Here is a 21,013-nt window from a genome sequence, read left to right as displayed (position 1 = left end):
AGTGTGGACAAAAGAGGAATAGGAAAACACTTCTGTACTGTAAAATGGGAATTAGACCTCAGAGAAAAGTAAGTTTTGAAACCAGGTAAAGCTTGAGCATGTACAAATTAAAATGCTAGTTGAATTCCTATTCTGCATAGCCACTGCACTCATTAGTCTGGATAGGTTAAATTCTTTCCTGCTTCGTCAAAGACTGCACCCAGGTTTTGTTAAATTTCTTTCTTCACAGTTACAGTAGGTGCTGTTGACCTTTTCCCCAAATGTAATTAAATATTTTTCTACTTTACAATACTTGCTATGAATTTATGCCATTTTCTAAAGCTCCATCATTCTTTTTCATCCAAAGTGCTTTACAAGCTTTTTATATATTTAGGAAAGAATAAAGCTTTTCTTTCTGAAGTATTCTTACTAGATATTTCTAAAATGAGAACATAAGGTCTTCACAATATTATCCTTATTTTCTGTCTTGAAATGTCAAGGAGTTTATTCTTTCTGATTACATAAATTCCAGTGGAAAAAGTTCTTTGAAGAAAATTTATTGTCTAGCCATTATTTCTAAAAATAGTTTTAATTCAAGAATACTTCAATATTCTTAATATTTATATTATGTGATGAAGGCAACATTAACAGCCAAAAATCTATCTTAACATTCATCATCTATGGCTTCCGGATAACTGAGAAAAAATGAGAAAACTATAAACATCTTGTTAATATCTGATCGTACATAAACAAATCCAGAAAAAGCACAACGTTTTTGTTTATCGAGAAGTGACATTTGCTACCACAATCCTAATTAGCACTTTGGAAATAAGATATTAAAATTTACATGGTTAAGGCCAAAATAATTGTGTTGTCTTAAAATCTCTCATGCATAAATGAAAAAGGAAAAATAGATAATCTAAAATTAAATAGAACAAAAACTATGCCTTGCAAAAAGGACAGAATCAGGACAGAATAAAAATGAAATTTACATTAACTGAATTAATAATGATTAATTCACAATAAAAGAATCCGTTTAATGTAATGGTTAAGGTACTATGGTAGAAATGTATGTTCTGTCTATAGGCATGAAGCCAGCTAGGTGATTTTGGGTCAGTCATTTTCTTAAAGCCCTAAAAAAAAAGGCAATGGCAAACAAATTTTCTTGCCAAGAAAACTGCAGCACATAGTTCTGGAAGTTGCCAGGAGTCAACACTAAACCAATATATAATGATAATAATATCAACAACATCACCTTTAATGCCTTTCTCTTACTCTTGCACACAGATGACTTTCATATATAAAATACATAGACACACACTTTCTCCACTCTCTTCAGAATACCAGAGAACAGACTGTATTATTGTATAGTATAGCTCTGCTTACCTGTCCTTCAAATTTTGCTGTGCCTCCAAATGGCACCTGGATATTTCGCGGAGGTAGAATAAATGCTGGTGCTTCTGTTGCAGTGGGAGTTCTTAGAGAAGAATGGTTCAAAGTCAAGGTGGCTTTGGAGATCTGAGTCGATACCAGCTTGACATCCCCCATATTAAGACCTTCAGAAATATTAAAAAAAAAAGAACAAGATGCTTAAAAAAAAAGAACAAATATGAGATTAACAAGCATTATTAGAAGGACAATCCAGTTACTTAAATCTGCAAACTATTATAGATATAGTTAAAAGTATACTGCTCTAAATGTGATGGGATCAGAGAAGATACCCATGAGCATACAATATTTACAAATAAAATTCCATTTATTTAAGTGGGAACTGAAATCACTAAATTATGGTTAGATAAAGCCCAATAGTAAAATACAGGTAGTCCTTGAGACATGACCATAATGGAGCCTGCCCATTACATTTTCATATTGCAGTGGTCATTAGGTGGAGCATTTCATCTAATAAACCCTCACCCCTGCTTGCCCCAATGAATTGTTAAATTAATGCCTGGGTTGTTAAGGGGAGTTCAGGGACCTCAGGGATGGAGGAGACCCTTGGAGGCCTAGCACAAGCCAACACCTGCCTGTTCTTCTAAGGCCGCCCCTACCACTCCGAGATACCCTGTGCTCCACTTCCCACCCCTGGCTTCCCATGGGTCTTTTTCTAGCCTTAGGCCCAATTCTCATCCTACCAGGCCAAACAACTGCCTCCTCATTTATTTTTTGAAGGGCTTTGAGCCTTCCAGAATACTGGAATGAATTGCTTTTCTGTGTAGCTGCATGGTGCAGTTCCAGAAGCGGCCACCATTTTGTCCTACATACTTATAGTGGACCCATTCAGGTTTCCACTGCATGGCCCAGGGACAAACTGCTTCGTTTTGCTGCCTTAGCAAGGTCTGCATGGTACCACAAAACCTTTTTCAGATTTGTACAGACCACGTTAAGTCAGCAAAATGAAGCAGTTTGTCTGGTAGCTGCCATTTTGTCTCTGCTCACAAGTGAGTGGGAGAAAACGGCAGCCATGTTTGCGCCATCACCACACGCCCAGGGGAAAAACTGGAATCTTTCTTTTCTCCCTGTTGCACACAAAATTAGCAGTGTCTAAAATCCCAACCACAACTGCACATGTACTAACCTCACATTAATTGAATTTTTGGTTGCATTAAACTCAACCTGCTATCAATTTACAATTTGCACTAAACTGAATATTGCATTATTTGAACTTGTATTAATTGTGACCTAGCTGAATACTCTTTGATAATTCATACCCTGACATTTATTAAGAGCCCGGCAACTTTTTAAATGTTTGAGAAAATGTTCATTTACTGTAACATAAGAAGGAAAATCAGTTAACTTTTGATGACATCAAATATACTACAATTAACAGGAGGTTAAAGTTCATTATCTATCTTCCTTCATTGATACAAAATTAAACAACAGCATTCCTGTCACGACTAACACATAATTCTAGGTAACTCTCAGTTGATTAAGAGCAGGACAAATGTGTTCATTATAAGGAGTAAAGTGTTGTTTAATAGGGACATACTTCTTTAAGAATTTATTCCTTTTTAATTATCTGATAAATTAAATCTGGATTACATTAGTTGGGTCAAATGATGGGACTATCTTTTTTTTTTTAAAACAAGTTTTATTAATTTTCAAAACACACAAGTCATCATTATCCATTACATATTTAAACCTTTTTCCATTATAAATTTAACAAGTCAGATGAACTATAATTCTGTTTTAAACCATTTCCATATAAACATACAAAAACCTCTTATCCAATTTCTCTTTATTTCTCTTTACTCTTATTCAATTTTATTATTATTATTTCATCTATTTCTTTCTGACTTAATTACCATTATTCTCATTCTATATTTCTGCAAGGTTTTATTAATTCTCCCCCAAAAAAAACATATATACACAACACACAAAACATAAAAAAATCTTTTTGGAAAGTAACTTGGACCCAGGTATCTCTCTTCATGGACTTCAACTGTATTCATGCTCATCTTACATATCATTACTTATTTTATTTACCATTCTAAGTCTTCTATATTAACTTCTCCACATATTTCACTCTTCTTAATTCTATCTTAATTAATCATCTTAATTTGAGTCATTATATTTGTATATTTTGTCCATTCTTTATTGTACCTTTGTCTCATTCCTTATAAAAAAAAGAAATTTCTCCTGAAATCACTAATCAGAGTATGATGCCTTTCTATCTCCCCACTAAATTAATCAAGTTAATCTTTAAAATACCACCCAATACCCAATCCGATTTTGCTTGGTACATTCTATCTGAATAATACATCCAGAATAATTAAATACATAGTTAAACAATAGATCTAAATATTAAAAACAAATACTATAGTAGAAATTTTATAATAACATCAATACCATAATCTTATTAAACTCTTTAATTAAAACTCAATATTCTAAACCTCCCCTCATATTATTAAATTTTAAAACCAATCATTATTAACATTTCAACATTTTAATCTCTTATCAACTCTTAAGCCATTTAAGTTTTCTATTTCTAATACAATACTACAATATCATCTTATGTACCTTGCAAAATCTCTTTGAAGAAATTATACTTTATCCTTTATCCCTAAAAAGATTCCTTTTTCCCATTTAATTTCAAAACTTTGTAGCTTTTCTCCACCTTTTCCCTTTCTTTCTTCTCCCAACAAACCTTTCTACCCCCCTTCTTCTAGCCTCTGCCTTACTGGCTTCCCTTCTCTGTCGTATTCCTTTTCCTTTTGTTTACTATCCTTATATTGATTTTGCACCTTATTTTTCCCTTTCTTAAATGTTTTTAAATCTTAAGTCCTTTATTTCTCCTTCCTTTCCCTCTTCCTTCTTTCTTGGTCGAGTTCTGAGATTTATTAAAGATGGCTTCCTCTCCTTCTTCTTCTTCTGCTGTCTTCATCTGTTGTAATGTTTGTTGATAGTTAATAAGCGCCATTTCTAAAAAAAAGGAAGGCTTCTTTCAAACCAGCTTTACCATTTTTTTTGCTTGTTCATAATCTTTTCTCAGTTCCTCAATAGAAAGAGCCATTATAAATCTTTTCTTTTCTTTTCCCCTTCTTTCTTCTTACAACAACCAGAATATTCCAAAGAAAAATAAAACAGTCCCAAAGTTATCAATCAGTCCCAACCAAGGCAGAGTTCTCACTTTCTCCTCCTAGGGTAGTATCAATCAGAAAAAAAGAAAGTCCAAATCTGTTTCTTAAAATCTTATTGCAATATATTTTAGTCTTTCAATCCTTAAGGCATCTCCTCCAACAAAGTCTTAGCATACAAATATTTTTTTTTTAGTTCTCTCTTTTTCCACTCATCGCTCAAAGCCAGTTTTCACCTAAAAAAATAGGTTTCTTAATATTCACTTTTTATTCCGTAGGAAAAGAGGGTAAGCTTTCCTTCAGCACCATCAAACTGCCGCTTTTTCTTCTTCTCTCGAAGGTATCATTCAGAAAGTCATACTTTTCAGGAATTTTGTTAAATATGTCTTAGAGTCCTAGGAACCAAGAAAAACTTTCTCCTATCAAACACTTTCTCCACTTCCTCCTGCGCATTCTTACCCGGCTGCCAGCTTCTTTGTGGCGGCCATTACGGACCGCCGCTGCACCGTCCTGGGAAAAGGGGGTTCTGCCGGCTGGGGAGGGGGTCTGCAACACCCCCAAACCCCTCTCCGGATCCCCTACCTTCAGCTGCCCCTGCAGGGCAGCCTAGCTCCGCACTCCGTCCGGATCGGAGCCCCAAAACGGCTAGCGCGGCAGGGATCGCGCAGCCGCGAATCCCTACCACTCGCAAGCCGACAAACCGGAAGTTTTTTTCAAATGATGGGACTATCTTGTGAAACTGGGCAATCCATGTTCATTTTACTAAACTGGAAAGTGGCTTCCATTAATCACCACATATGAAACGAATTCCAGCCTGCCAAATCATGGAATCAGAAGACTAGCTTTTTGGATGATTAATGTTACCTTCTGTATCTACCTGAATTAATGATACCTTCATACAGTTACACTGCTACAAGTGTTCAAGTTTTTCTCCATGCTCCTAGCATTTAGGAACATTAAGATTCTGTAACTAAAGAAATTTCATGCTAAGCTATTACATAGGAGATATTAGGAGGACGACAAATATATTTAAAGTTGGATGTTAAAACATGGAAGAGAACATCTGGCTTGGAGCCTATTGACAAGGATGAAAAGGGCCCCAGGATTTATTTTCCAGTTTTCCATGAGACCATTGCATTCTAAGTAAGAGATTGCTTCCTTCCACTCATTTTACCGTTAATTAAAAACAATAACAGCACAATGGCAATGTGCATGCCTAAAGAGGATACATCATCTATGAACCTGTAATGCAGTAATAAATGCATAATGCCTTAAGACCCTCAAAGAACAAAATACCTCAAACTCAAACCGATAATGGATTACATTATGAAGGGTGGAAAATACAAATCCTCATAGTTTTAAAAGTAAGGGGATGAGAATGAAATACTGAAGGAAACATACCACATTAAGTTTTCCTCAAGTTCTGCCAACCCTAACAAGTCTATTACACCATTTACCCTAACAAGTCTATTACACCCCCAGCTCACAACAGTCACTAGTATTGCAAGTGTAATTAATCATAAATGAAACAAGAAATAATTAAGGCTAACTAATGGATTCAAGTCATTTATTCCAAAGCAGGTTTTATTTCATTACTTCATAAGAGGCCCCAAAGTTTTCAATTTTTTTGTTAAGAACAAACATACGGATAGATATACTTAGCATAGGTAAAATGGGATATTATATTAGCAGCCCTCTGAATATTATTCCTGAGATTCTTCACCTTTTGGTTTAGAAAAAGCAGCTGTGGATAACCCTGTTGAATGTGGAACTCCATCATTGGAGAAAGAATAGACAACCTCTCGGAGTCATTTTCCCCCCAATGAAAATGAATTTCTCAAAATTATACATTATTTCGATATCAAAATGTTTTAAACTTATATTCTTGGGGCTTTATCACTTCCTTCCTCTCCCAGTTCACTCCTCTCTCTTATGAGTTTGGCCTAAGCCATTCAGGTATTTACCTGATGAGATTCATTCTCTTTCCAAGATAGGGAAGGCATACTGTAGGCTCTTAGCAATGGACAGACATAAGGCATTTAACTCATGCTTTTCCAGCATCAAGTTGTTTCCTAAATAAGGCTTGTCTTTATTCTTCTGTCACACAAACACCAGCCTCAAAATTATTTTTTATAAAAAATATATATACTTCTGACCTCTGTGTTTCTCTCTTTCTCTGTATAAGCCTACAGAGCCCTTAGCCCTCTCACTGGGATGGAAATATGTCTGGTTTCCTGTCAATCTATTCTAGATTGTTGAAAATGACTTTCCTTGAGAATCCTCTTCTGCTTTGTCTCTCCAATTCAGGACCAGAAGTTTCGTTTCCTGATCTGTACATGTAGCCCTTGTTCAGCAATCACTCATTCAGCCACCATTTGAAGTTACAAAAGTACTGAATGCAGTACATTTCTTGTAGTTGTCTATGGAGATTCTCAGTCATCCAGGTCATGGTTGTCCCAAAGATTCTTTTTCAAGAGGCAACTGGATTTTCTGGTTTTTCTTCAGCTGAAGATGCTTCTTGGATGAGAATCGAAATGTCTTCAAAGAAAAGTAGAAAGTCCAGTTGCCTCTTGAAAAAGCACATTTGGGGTTTCTTACAGTTTTGGCCATTGCAGTATTCCTGTGCCAACATTTATTGAAAATGGGTGTTGGTAAATTTATCTGTGAACGTCCTTTCTATCTATGCTGCGAGAGAGCCCAGGATGGGTAGACTCCTTCTTATGATGTCATTAAGCTGAGTCTGTACTTGTATTTAAAAAGCCAGCCTCTGGGAGAATCCCCAGCTTTGGCCAAAATACTTGACAGACTGAAGAAGTGTCTCTGAAAGCAAATAATCCAATATATTAACATGCCTTACCATCTCCGGATGAACCAAGGGAAGGGCTGGGCTCTCTCGCAGCATAGATAGAAAGGACGTTCACAGGTAAATTTACCAACGCCCATTCTCCTCCATGCTGCAGCGAGAGCCCAGGATGGGACATACCAAATCTTGCATGTCCACGGGTGGGGTCCTCGTCCGGCCAATCACTCCAACGGTGGAACCACTCGCTGAAGAACCCGTCTGCTGAAGGCCGTCGTCGCTGAGGCAAAGGAATCCAGACGGTAGTGTCTGATGAAGGGAGATGGGGATGTCCATGTGGCTACTCTGCAAATCTCTTCCAAGGATGCCTGGGTGGCCCAGGCAGCTGAAGTGGCTGCACTTCTGGTAGAGTGCACCGTTAGACCACGGGGTACCGGAAGAGCCACTGCTTTGAAGGCTTGTGTGATGGATCAGGGTGCCTTGGCGCAGGGAGATAAGATGGGCCGGGATCCTCCAAGGGGAAGCCACAGACAGGTTGACCAGGTCTGCAAACCGGGGCCTCCTTGGCCAATAGGGTGCCAGGAGAATTAGCTCCGCTCGTTCTGCCAGCAGCTTCTGTATGACCGCTGGAATGATGGGAAGAGGGGGAAAGGCATAGAGGAGACCCGTGGGCCATTTGCAACAAAGAGCATTGGTCCCCTCCGCTCCCTGGCAAGGAAACCTGATGAAGAATCTGTTGACTTGGGCATTTTGAGGAGTGGAGAAGAGATCCACCTCCAGAGTTCCGAATCTGAGGGAAAGATCCCTGAATAGGGACAGAGGAATGGACCATTCTGCCTGGTTGACTAAACTCCTGCTCAGCCAGTTGGCTTGGGAATTGTCAACTCCGGAAATGTGAGATCAACAGCAGGTGTTTCTCTGCCCATAACCCCAAACGTTCTGCTTCCCTCATAAGTGCCTTGGATCTCGTTCCCCCCTGTCTGTTGACGTGTGCCTTTGCAGCCATATTGTCCGTCAACATGAGAACATGGGAGCCGGTCACCGAGGCTCTGAAATGCTTGAGAGCCAGAGAGATAACTCTGAGCTCTAACCAATTTATGGGATGGGTGCTGTCTGATCTGGACCAAACCCCTTGAGCTATCTGACCCTCCATATGGGAGCCACAACAAAGAAGGCTGGCATCTGTGGTGATTACTAGCCTGTCTGGTTCCTTGAATCGGAGTCCCTTCCACAGGGACGGGGAGAGCCACCAATTGAGGGACCGCCGGGCCTGTTGAGAGAGCAGGACCTTGATTGACAAGTGACTGGTTCCTGCTCGTTGAAAGGGGAGCAGGAACCATTGGAGCGATCGGGAGTGAAGCCATGCCCACAGGATGATGCCAATACAGGAGACCATCTTCCCCAGTAGTATGGACAGCACCGACAGTGGAACAGTCTGTTGTTGAATCTGGCTGATGATCTCTGCAAGGCTTTTTCCATGATCTGGAAACAGGAAAACCTGGCACAAAGTCATGTCGATGACTGCTCCCAAGTGTAGCAGTTTGGTCGTGGGTGAGAGATGGCTCTTCTTGGTGTTGATGGAAAACCCGTGGCTTTGGAGGCAAGACAGGGTAATTTTTAAGTCCCGATGGGCCGAGTGGATGGAGGAGAACAGTATTAACATGTCGTCCAAGTAGCATTGGATTCTCACTGGAACAGAATGGAGTGAAGCCACCAATGCTGCTAGAATCTTTGTGAAGACCCTTGAGCCAATGAGAGGACAAAGGGAAGAGCTTGATACTGGAAGTGGGCATCCTGGTAACAGAAATGGAGAAACTGGCGATGATGAGGCCAGATGGGGATGTGGAGGTAAGCCTCCATGAGATCAATGGAAGAGAGGAGGTCGCCCTCCCGAACGGTCTCTAAGATAGAATGCAGTGTCTGCATTTTAAATTGCCTGTATTTGACAAATTGATTGAGAAATTTTAGGTCAAAGATGGCTCGCCACCTCCACCCAAGGCTTTGGGAACAACAAAAAGACAAGAGTAAAATCCACGTCCCTGTTGTAAGGTGGGAACTGGTTGAATAGCCCTTATGTTGAGTAGGTGTTGAATGGCCGAATTCATAAGGGCTCTCTTTGAAGTGTCCCGTGAAACGGAACAAATCAAAAAAATTTCTGGGGGTGACGACAGAAATTCCAATTGTAGCCCTGACCTAACAGTGTTGAGCACCCAGGCATCCATCGTTGACTCCTCCCATTTGGAGGCAAAGAAGGCTAAGCAACCTCCGATGGGTGGGAAGAACGAGGTATTACTTAGAGCGACAGAAGGCATGACCCCCTCCCCGCCGAAAGGGCCATTTACCAGCAAAAGGTTGTTGTCTGCCAGGTAGTTCTTGACATTGTTCTTGGCATTGAGAATATGCCCTCTGTGGCCGAGGAAAGCGGGAGGTGGACTCCGCCAAAAAGGCAGGTGGGCGATAAGGCAAAACCTCCGTGTGTACTAGTGGCTTGGAGAAGAGCGAGGTTCCCCTTGTGGTCCAGGTGCTGCTTCCTCAGGTGACAGCTTGGCAGTGACCAGGGCCTTGCCAAGTAGGGGTTTATAGAGGGCTGGTTTAAAGACTAATGCAGAGGAGGGCTGATCTGGATGAGAGTCTTTTTCCTCTGAAAGATTGCGGTCACAGATTTCGCCCTCTGAACGAGAGGAGCAATTGTATTCAGATGGGGAGGCACCTTCTTCCCCTTCATACTTCTCCAATTCTGCCTGTGAAGCATGGACCCTGAGGTCTTGGGGTCTGTGGAAATCTCATTGCGGAGGTACGGAAGCCATAGACTGAGAAGGGAGAAGGGCCTGAACCCTTTCCAGAGGCCGAAGAATAAAACCTTCAGCCAATCCCTGTCTAATGGCTAAGAAAACAACATCTTGGATCTCCCTGGGCCTGTTATCAAAGGTAATGGAGGGCCGAAGGCCAGCTGTAGTGGGTGTGAAGGTGGCTTCTGGCCTGATCTGGGAGGCCTGAACTCTGGAGGGAAGAGAGGGGGCATAGGACCCAGAGGTTTGCTGGAAATATGGCCCAGACCTGCTGAAATCCTAAGATTGTTCCTCAAATGCCTCAGGGGACCAGACGGAGGGGGTGTCCAAAGGCTCTATGAACAACTTCCCCTCCCCTGGGGGGGCTTCTCTGGAAACCCTGATGTTCGGCTGGCTGGGAAGCCTGTTGCAGTTGCCCTCTCATTTGTTGAATAGTCTTGTTAAATTGTCTCTCTAGAGCCACATGTCTGCGTTTCTCTGCCTTCAACTCAGCCTGAGTTGTCTTCTTAGGGGCTAGAGCCTTAGCTCTGATTTTTGCAGCCACTTCCCTCTGAGTAGTATGTTGTCTGCGTCTTTTCCTTTTAGTGGGTTGGAGGGCCTCTTCCACTGGGAGGGGAAAGCTCTTCATGAGCACTGTCCTGATCCATTTTAAAATAAGCAAGGCTCAAGCATTGAGAGAATGGCTCTCAAAAGTGCTTAAGGATGGCAGAGGGTGGAATTGGGTCTTTGGAGCCCTGAAAATGGCCGCCAGGCCACTTAAAATGGCTGCTCACCTCGTATCTGAAGAGACTGCACTTAAAGATGGCCGCTGCTCATCGATGGCTCCGAGAAGTGAATTCCGCTCCTTAGGGTATTGCAAGCCCTGAGCGATCAGATCAGCCAGAGAAGGAAGAGATCACCTCCCACGTGATCAGCTGGCTGGCTCTGTTATCAGTTTGCCGATCAGTTTTACAATCGGACAAACTGCGGCTATGGGGAAGGTCTCAGACGCTTCCCTGCTTGCCTAGCAGCGCTTGGGAAAATGTTTATCCCAACGTTGCAGGAGAACGGAGCCCCGCTCTCCTGAAGTTGTAGCTGCCCGGATCCCCGAGAGCTGATTGAAGCAAGGGTAGCTTCTGTAGAAAATCGCTGAATAAAACGCTAACGCTTTCAGAGACACAGCTTGTGACTTAAAGAAGCTAAGTCAAAGCTGGGGATTCTCCGGGGGCTGGCTTTTTATATACAAGTACAGACTCAGCTTAATGATGTCATAAGAAGGAGTCTACCCATCCTGGGCTCTCGCTGCAACATGGAGGAGAATTCAATAAATCCACTGTCACAAAAAGTTGTTATCACCATTATTGCTACTATACCAAAAGATGCAATGCCACACACCTCTGTTGCTTCCAGGCTTCCTCAACACTGTTTTGGTATCAGGCTTATCTGTAAAAACAGTATATAATTCTTCAGTCTGAATTTTTTTTTCAAAGAACTCAGGAAGATTTCACCTTAATTAATTCACTGACAGATAAAGGTGGAAATTTTGCTTATTCAGTTGCCAAGATTCTGTAACATAATCTTGAAAAAAAATTTTATATTAAGTCTATTTAAAGAAAATCCATGAAAGAGAAGACTTTCTGGACAAACCTTGGAAACTTGGTGTTCCCCTTTATTAGAGGTTGCCTAGTTTCATGCTCTAGACCTAGACTATGACAACTGACCCATGGGGGACCACTGACAACTGAATAGGTTACTGATATCTTATTTCAACACTAGCAACAGGTGAATATTACTAGCTTGCATAATGTTGTTATTCAGATATTACAGAAAATGGGTCAAGTCCTCCATTCCTGCTCCTCCAGCTTCTCGTTTTATTCTCTAGGATTTCTACTAGAAAGTTTAATGGAACTTTTTTGTCTATTTTAAAAATAGATTTTATTAAAGGTCTTGCAAAGAACATAAAAACTAACACAAACTAATAAGGAATTTTAAAAAAGGAAGGAAGGAAGGAAGATGAAAAAGTGAAAAAAAAGAACCAAAAGACAGAAGGGGGGGAAACTTCCAATTTCTTCTGCAGCAAATACTCTTACTCTGTATTTAGAAATTTTCCATGGCTCATATTGAAGTGGTTTTGTTTCTTGGATTTTTGACACATGAAGATGTCTAGTGGGCCATTCGAATCACAGGCAACAATGATCCCATAGTGGACAACTGTGGCAACAATATTTGGAAATATGTCTGGCTGTCTTGATGTTAGTAATGACACTTTTAGGAGCCTAGACTGAAGTCACATTAACTTTGTATCACGGTTATTGTATCATACAATTTATGATTGTGTAAAACCACATGCTATCCATAACAGTTATTTCAATCAGTTACTGATGTCCTAGTCATATTACAGCTTGACTACTGCAATATGATGCACACTGTGGTATCTTTGAAAACTACTTGGATGGTTCAGAATGCAGCACTGCAGGCAGAGATGCATATGCCCATGTGACACCTGTGTTTTGAGAACTAAACTAGTGGCTAGTATGCTTCCAGGAATGACTTGAGGTATCGGTTAGCACTTCTATAGCCCAACATGGCACAGTTCAAAGCTATATAAGGGACCATTAGTATCTGCCCAGTCACTATAATAAGGTTATAACAATGTGGATATGCTCCAAATTCCTTCAATTAAGCAGTACTATTTGTTGGGCTGCCGAAAGTATGCCTTCTTTTTTGTGGCCCATGCCACAAAGATCATCTTGAAAATCTATGTGCCTGAAATCATCTTGAAAATCTATGTACCTTTCACCTATAAAGCTTGAAGATCTGGTTGTTCTCCCAGGTCTTGGATTAAGATGCAGGGAGTGTTTTGTTTGATGTGATGTTGTCTATTTTTGTACAATATCTGATCCCACTTTTTCTTTTGTATAATATTTTCACTATTTAGTATATTATGAGTTTGTGTATGTAATTAAAGAGACAGATAGGCGGTACTATCAAAGCAGAAAACCACATAAATAAATGCATAAATAATGCATACATTCATAACAAATTTAAATATATTGGGTAAAATACTTAGCTACTGACAAGGATAATCTGCACCATCTTTTAAAACTATTTAAAAGGTAGTTTAGTTTCCCTTCCTTCTTTACTGTTCCTTGTTCATGGGATTTTTCAATATCAGTTTTAACAGTTTTGAGTAAGGATATGCAAGAAATGAGCTTTTCTTTTATTCTTAAAATATTGCTATAGAAAGAATTGGAAACACTCAAAAATAAGTTGCAAAGAAAACTGAATATTTTTATGTTTCTATAGGAGTTTATGTTTCTATAGGAGTTACTAAAAATGGGAACATCAATAAATCTGGTTGCTGTTATTCTGTTTCTACTTTTAAATGTTTCACATGTACGGTATTTTCTTTTCAGGATTTTATTTTGAATATTTCCAACAACCCTTCATATAATCTGGGGGTATACTTTATTTGAAGCACAGCTCAGCATAATGAAATCTTATGTTTTATTTATCACATTTAGAAACCGCCCAATAGCTTCCCTGTACATTTGTTTTTCTGCTTGTTTTATAATGGAGAATTTTGTTTGTGTAAGTATGATTGGTGTTAATCTAGCACCATGCATCACTATATGGGTAGTACAAATAAATAATCATCATTGATCCAGATACATGAAATGTCTGTATCTATTGGGTTATACATAGGTTCTGGATATAAATATCTTGCCTTAACAGAAGAGAGTATTTACTCTAGCTTTTATTATTCTGGCTTCAGCAGAAAGTATCACCTATTTCTGAGCCAAATCAGAGAAATTAAACAAGATCACATTTGATTAGTACAATACAAGGACTGAGGATTTCCAAAAATTTCCAAGGCTGTTGGTGAAACTCCTTTATCAGAGCAGACTTTCTGAAGACAACATTTTAGCAATCTTTGTGAAAACAGCATTGAACGCAAACTGAATTTGTGTGCTTTTCCCAATTGAAAAGATCACACCAGCATGCTATTGAATTGGAAAGGTTGAGGAACTGTGTGGGAAGATGTTTTTAAGTGATGCATGAAACACTAAGCAGGAACTGGGAGCAAGAAGGTACAGCAAATATTTCCTCTGATGGGAAAACAAATGCTAATCAGCACAACCTATTTGTTGTAAACTTATTGTATTCCTAAAGAGAAAGAAAATTGCAAACAGGTTTTCTTTAAAAAAAATGAACCACCAGAACTTTTCAAAAATGCAGCATTGAACAAAACTTTCATATTGTGTAATTGACAAGGATGCATTCAGAATAAATTTTAGGATTAAGTTAGCATGGTAGACCTCCATCAATTAATTTATTTTGTGTAGCAAAATGCTATTATCAATTTGTTCTCAATGTCTCTATTTCAATAAATTAAGTTGTACAAGATGTTTACTTTTAAAAACTTTATGGAACTAATTATTACTCCCTCTCCCATTCCACCAACAAATTTTTTAATCTGCTTTATATTCTCCATTTTCCTTCAGGCTGCTAAACATTATTTTCATGAATGGTCAGGATTCTAGTAAAGCACATCTTCCTAATGGGCATTAAGCAACAAAAACTAATCCAGATGTTTCCAATAACACCATAGGGCAGATGTGAGAGGCTGACTGTTAAGGTACAACATGAACAGGTTTCTTCTTTTGTGACTTGAATATTGGACAATACTTAAGATTAGCTTTGTACTGATAAAAAAGTGGACACAGAATAACAAGTTGGAACTTGGAAGTCTTCTGGCCCAACTCTGCTCAGGCAGGAAACCCTATATCATTTCAGACAACATTCAGTTGTCCAATCTATTCTTAAAAAATCTCCAGTATTGGAGCATCCATAACTTCTAGGGACAAGTCTTTCCACTAATTAATTGTTCTAATGATTAGAACTAATTGTTCTAATTCCTCCTTGGTTCTAGATTGGAACTCTCCTTGATTAGTTTCCATCTTGCCTTTTTGTCCTGCCTTCAAGTGCTTTGGAGAATAAATTGACCCCCTCTTCTTTGTAGCAGCCTGGGGTGGGATAATACCAGTTCTGCCCGGCTCTATAGAACTGGTAGCTCTGAAGAGCAGCAGACACCAAACCGGTTCTGTGTTGCTGCTGTTTGGCCCACTTGCCCGCCCGGGCTCTTACCTGTCCTTTATTTCCTGCTTTTTCAACCTCAGCTACTTTGCGTGGCACAGCTGAGGTTGAAAAAGCAGGAAAAAGAGGCGTTTCAAATGCTGCACACCTGCGTGCAGCGCTTTCCAGCTGTCCGGGCAGCACAGCTTAAGGTTTTTTACATGCGCAGGCAGCAAAATGTTGTCACCAAACCGGTAGTAACACCAGTTGAATCCCATCCTTGGTGGCAGCCCCTTAGATATTGGAACACTGTTACATAAAATATCAGATATGTAATTTGCAGTTTTACTGTCTTGCTGCTGAATGCAGATTCCTTTTAAGTCTCCGTAATGGACAGAATTTGTCATTTATGAAGTAACTATAACTGTTGGTTTCCCACATGCTGATGCTGTAAAAAAATAAAAAAAATAAAGAGACTACAGGTAGTTCTTGACTGAGCCACAATTGAGCCCAAAATTTCTGTTGCTAAGTGGGACATTTATTAAGTGAATTTTGTCCTATTTTATGACCTTTCTTGCCACAATTGTTAAGTGAATCACTGCAGTTGTTAAATTAGTAACACAGTTGTTAAGTTAATCTGGCTTCCTCATTAGACTTTGCTTGTCATAAGGTCGCAAAAGGGGATCACACGACCTTGAAACACTGCAATGGTCATAAATATGAGTCAGTTGCCAAGTATCTGAATGTGAATTGATCACATGACCATGAGGATGCTGCAATGTTCGTAAATGTAAAAGTCACTTTCAGTGGTCACAAATCACTTTTTTCAATGTTGTTGTAATTTCAAACAATCACTAAACGAACTGTTTTAAGTTGAGGACGATCTGCAATGCCCAACTCTGACGGTTTGTGATTGTACATCCAATTAAAATTGCCCACAGATTTTCTTTCCAAATCAAAATTCTGTGCCTTAGAGACCCATTATTCCCAATTAAAAGAAAGCAGTATCCATCAAAGATTATGAAAATATACTTTCTGCATACTGAACGTATTCATTAGCAGCAGATTTAAGATTCCTCATCTATTTCAAAACTGTTATCTAACCAAAGAGGAATAATAACAATAGGATGGGAATAAATAAAAGTAATGAGACATATAAACAGAATTAATCACTGAAGAATTCTTGGGTTCAGTCATCATTAGACCTGGTTATGTCCTGATAATAACTGCCTGCTCCTTAGAGCATCTTGAAAGTTTTTGGGTAAGGTAATAGAATGTGAGTAACTGAAAGCAGTAAGCCAATGAGGACTTTTATGCCTCTACCATAAAACTTCAGGTGGTAGAGGAAAAAAAAATACTGTGCATTTTCCTTTTCCTTTGAGGTTTTATGAACCCAAGTATAAATCTATATTCTGATCATTTGACTATATGGAAAGTTGAAGAGACTAACATAATACTCATGTAGTACATACAAGTAGAAATTTGTCATAACAAGAATGTATTTTGATAATACGAATAGCACTCTTTTGTGAAGCTTTTAGAAGAGATTCACCCCAAACTCCCAAATTTCATTTCGGCAATAATACTCAGTACTGCAACATTGAAAAAAGAACTGTGAATTGTGAATTACCTGCCCAGTTCCAAAAACAATCCTCAGAAATTGTACAAATTGCTACAATAAATGAAATGAGCATTGGAGTGTTTACATTCTGATGTATAAAATACTAAAAGCTAAGCATGTTTTAAAAAAGTATAAAAAGCATGTAGAATCAGAATAAGACTAATTGAACCGAGAGGTTTCCTCATGCACAAATAAAAAAGGTAGAAAATGTTCTCTATACACTTCCATAGTTACAAGTGGAAATAATTCTGATTACAATGAAATACTTCTGATGCCAGGAAGGAATCCATCATATTATAGAATTTCCAGATCATATATACAAAAATCCTTTTTCTTTAAGCGAAATGTTAAGCGAAAATATTGGCACGTGCAGCTTTTTTCATCAGAATACTTTTTTACCGGACAGTTAAAAGGCTCAGAAGTACTAAAATAAGCCAAACCTGTCATGTCCATAGAAAGCAGTATCCATCAAAGCAGTATCCATAACTGGAGATAGCCTTAATAAATAAATCTCAAATCTTTGGCTCTACCCACTTTTGCTCTAGGCATGCCAACAAAGCCTCAACTGATTGGTCCAGCATGGCATATAACATTTGTATGGACAAATTCCAAATTCCATCTTAGCTTTCTCCTTTGTTTCTGGAATCAAATCTGTCCTACTATGCAGAAAACCAAACTCTCCTTTAGTTAGGCATCAAATATGTTAATGTTTTAATCCTTATTTCAAAGAAGTTATACATAGGGTAAATGTACACAAATCCCTTGTTCACAGGCCACCTGCAGATACAAAACATCTGGGCCTCATTTCATTTGTTTAAAAACAATCCTTCTTTCTGTATCTTCCAGTACATTAGATTCACTTGGAGAGACCCCCATGGCAAGATTGAATATACTAAATTATACAAAAAAAACCAAACTGTTTCTTCTGTCCTCTCTACTTCATAAAACTGGTTTTCTTTAAATATTTCTGCAGATTTAGCATTGCTGAATATAACTGATTTTAACTCTTTGTTGGTCTTTTAAGATATTGATGAAAACCATTGTATAGGCAGACTTTATAATGCTTTGAATTATGATTTATAGCTTACTATGTTGTTTGGCTTCTCTAATTAACCATGATAATGCAGGTTATATCTTTCCATAACCTGCAAACCCATTAACTGAATCATCAGGAAGAAAGGTATAAAGTATACCTTAATTGGCTCCCAGGCTAAAGTAATGCATCACCTACCTAAAATCCATTTCAAATAGTGGAGTCATATCCTCTTTCTTAGATTAATCTTATTTATTTGTAACTTCTGAAAAATATTCACATATGTGAAAGTACACAAAAATCAAACTCAAATTCATAGCAAATTAAGAGATTTTCAGAAAAAACTAATTCTTTCCAGCTTTATACTGCCATACCCGCTGCAAAACAGCAGTACATGCTCTGAAAATGAAGATCCAAACTACCTCTCAGGCATCTTGGCTAAGTGGCTTCCAACTCCTCAAAAAGTTTCCACTCACCTAAGTTAAGAAGTTCTTAAATATCTGAGCTCTTCTTATCAACAGGATATGTTTAATATATAACTTAAGCATAACCATTTGTACTTGAAAGCTCCTTTCTTTTCCACAGTGGAAAACAGAAGCATTTTTTCCTTCTGTTCTAACAACCTTTTAAATAAAGAAAATATTAATGCATTATCTCAAGTTTTTTTTATACTTAAATTAAATAGACTTCTTCTTCCAGGTCGCCCTCAAGATTTTGTTCGTGCCTCAATTTTCAATTCAATTTTTTTCTATTTATCGCCATCTTTCTAGAACTGGATTATGAGGAAGGAAGACTGGATTATCACCCCACAGTGTTTATACAACAACTTATCATTCACTTAGTCATGGCTTGTTCAATCTCATTTTCTGGATTTAGATCAGGGGTGTCAAACTCAAGGCCTGGGGGCCGTATCCGGCCCGCGGGGTGCTTAGATCTGCTTAGACCATGGGGCCACCCTGGAAAAAGCAAAGGACTAGCCCATGGTGCCTCTGCCAGTGAAAACGGAGCCTGGGGGGACATGTGAGGCCCACCCAATCTCCATTTTCACTGGCAGAGGGCTGCAGACCATCGCAGCCAAAAACAGGAGCCCATTTTTGCTTGCAGAGTGCTCCGGCCACCACAGGTGCCCCCGACATGAGTGACATCAAGATGGCCATGCCCACCCTGGCCCCCGAGGTCAAACACCACCACTTACTGTATGTTAAGTGGTGATGTGGCCCTTAATGAAATCGAGTTTGACAAATCTGGTTTAGATGATATACTGGGCAAACAAAAAACACAAAATACTTGACTAAAATGTGATTGGATAATTGGTAGTTAAGTATATGGTGTGTGAATTTAGCCAGTGAAAATTGGTTTCTTGCCTGTCATTATTTTACTCTCTCAAAATAATAGTTTGCAATAAAATCTTCCTTCTTATTCTGTAATACAACAGAATATATATCACTCAAGGCTGAATCTGACCTTGATTGAGTGTTTGAACAGTATTCATTATCTAAGTAACATCATAAATAAAAATGGCTGTGAAGTATGCTCCTTCACTTGCCAGTGTTGGTTAGGGGTGAGGTTTTCTCCTTGGTAATCCCTTGATTATTGTTTTTTGCTTGATTGTTTTTCTGGTGTTTAACCATGCTTATCTGGGTGTTGGCTGCTGGAGAAGATTTGTTATGGTCTTTTTGTTTCCTTCTTAACTATTTTTATTGTCTATATGTCTGTTGATGGCTGATTTGTCTAAATGTCAAGCTTCCAGGAATTCTCTAGTATTTTTAGATTTAGTTTTGTCTATAACTCTCACAATTTTTCAGTTGAAACTATGTTTATCTATGTGTTGTGAAACACATCTTTGGACTGCTGGTTGGTGTTCATGGATACACTCTTACATTAAATGTTGCAAATTGCTCCTGTTTTTTGTGATGTAGGGTAAATGGAACCTGTTGATGTTTAACTGTGAAGAGGAACCAATGTTAGACAGAGAGTAGTGAGGGACATATTTTGAGGTGACACAGTATGAAGGAACTGGAAGGGAGGAGTTAAGAAAAAGAAAGCAGTTTGTGCGCAGAGAACTCACATGTTAGGAGTATTATTACAAAATACGACATGGTGTCAGAAGTTCTGTAACACGGTAACTGAACAACGAGGTCTACCCAAAAGAGGAAAATGAGCAGCAGTGGGGATGAGCAGAATGAGGAAGGAGTTAGCAGAATGGCTAGCACACCCAGCACTACTTTTAACATCCAACCACCAGAGCCCTTTGATTTTTCCAAACCAAATGAGTGGACAAAATGGATACGGCAATTCAAGAGATTTAGGCAAGCAACCAATCTTGCAATAAGCTCCGAAGAAAATCAGGTGAACACTTTGATTTACTGTATGGGAGACGAAGCAGATGATGTTCTGCGTGGCCTGAAACTCAGTGAAGCTGATCAGCGTCAGTATACTAAAGTAAGAGATGGCTTTCAGTCATTCTTTGTAATAAAAAAGAACATTGTGTATGAGCGTGCAAGATTTAATATGGGCAAACAAGAAGCAAATGAGACAGTTGATGCATTTGTCACAGTGCTGTATGCATTAGCAGAACACTGTAACTTTGGAGCACTACATGACGAGCTCATCAGAGACAGGATTGTAGTAGGCTTGGTTGATACACGGCTATCAGAATTTATGCAAATGGAAAAAGACCTAGACCTGGATAAAGCTATTAATATGGCAAGACTATCAGAGGAGATTAAAAAACAGCAAACCACATTGAGAAGTGATGCTAGTGCTGTAAACCTAAAGGATGTGAACTCTTTGGATAGACTGTTTAAAGGCAGGCATCAGAAAGAAAAGCAAAAATTCAGCAGATCAAAGAATGATGGAGCAAAGCCTCTAAGCAGGCAGAACAAAAACACTAAAGACCCCCAGTGTCACAAATGTGGTGGCATGCTTCACCCTAGACAGGAATATCCTGCTAAAGATGATAAATGCCATACATGTGGGGAAAAGGGTCACTATCAATGTGTATGTTTTGCAAGCAAGGCTATGCATGGCATTGAGGAAGAGGAGAGAAGCTTCTTTCTCGGCTCTGTGACTTCACATGCTGATCTATGGACGGTGGAAATCAGAATGATGGATAAAGACATCTCGTTCAAGTTGGATACTGGAGCAGATGTTACTGTTGTT

At 39.0% G+C, this 21,013-nt stretch overlaps 1 protein-coding gene across 6 annotated transcripts in view; it reads right to left on the bottom strand.

Annotated features, from left to right (window-relative positions):
* The window catches only part of MYLK (myosin light chain kinase), a 197,074-nt gene that overhangs the window by 143,878 nt on the left and 32,183 nt on the right, over positions 1–21,013 (bottom strand). For all 6 annotated transcript variants that reach the window (XM_087950208.1, XM_087950207.1, XM_087950213.1 and 3 more), the window contains exon 2: positions 1,366–1,535. In XM_087950208.1, coding sequence (XP_087806334.1) covers positions 1,366–1,535 — 170 coding nt within the window. The remainder of the gene's footprint in view (positions 1–1,365; positions 1,536–21,013) is intronic.

Source organism: Notechis scutatus, chromosome 1 (assembly GCF_049901735.1).
Source record: "Notechis scutatus isolate UNSWTSFEM ecotype Mainland chromosome 1, rNotScu1.2, whole genome shotgun sequence".
In the NCBI taxonomy this organism is placed as follows: Eukaryota; Metazoa; Chordata; class Lepidosauria; order Squamata; family Elapidae; genus Notechis; species Notechis scutatus.
This window is presented reverse-complemented; position numbering and strand designations above follow the sequence as displayed.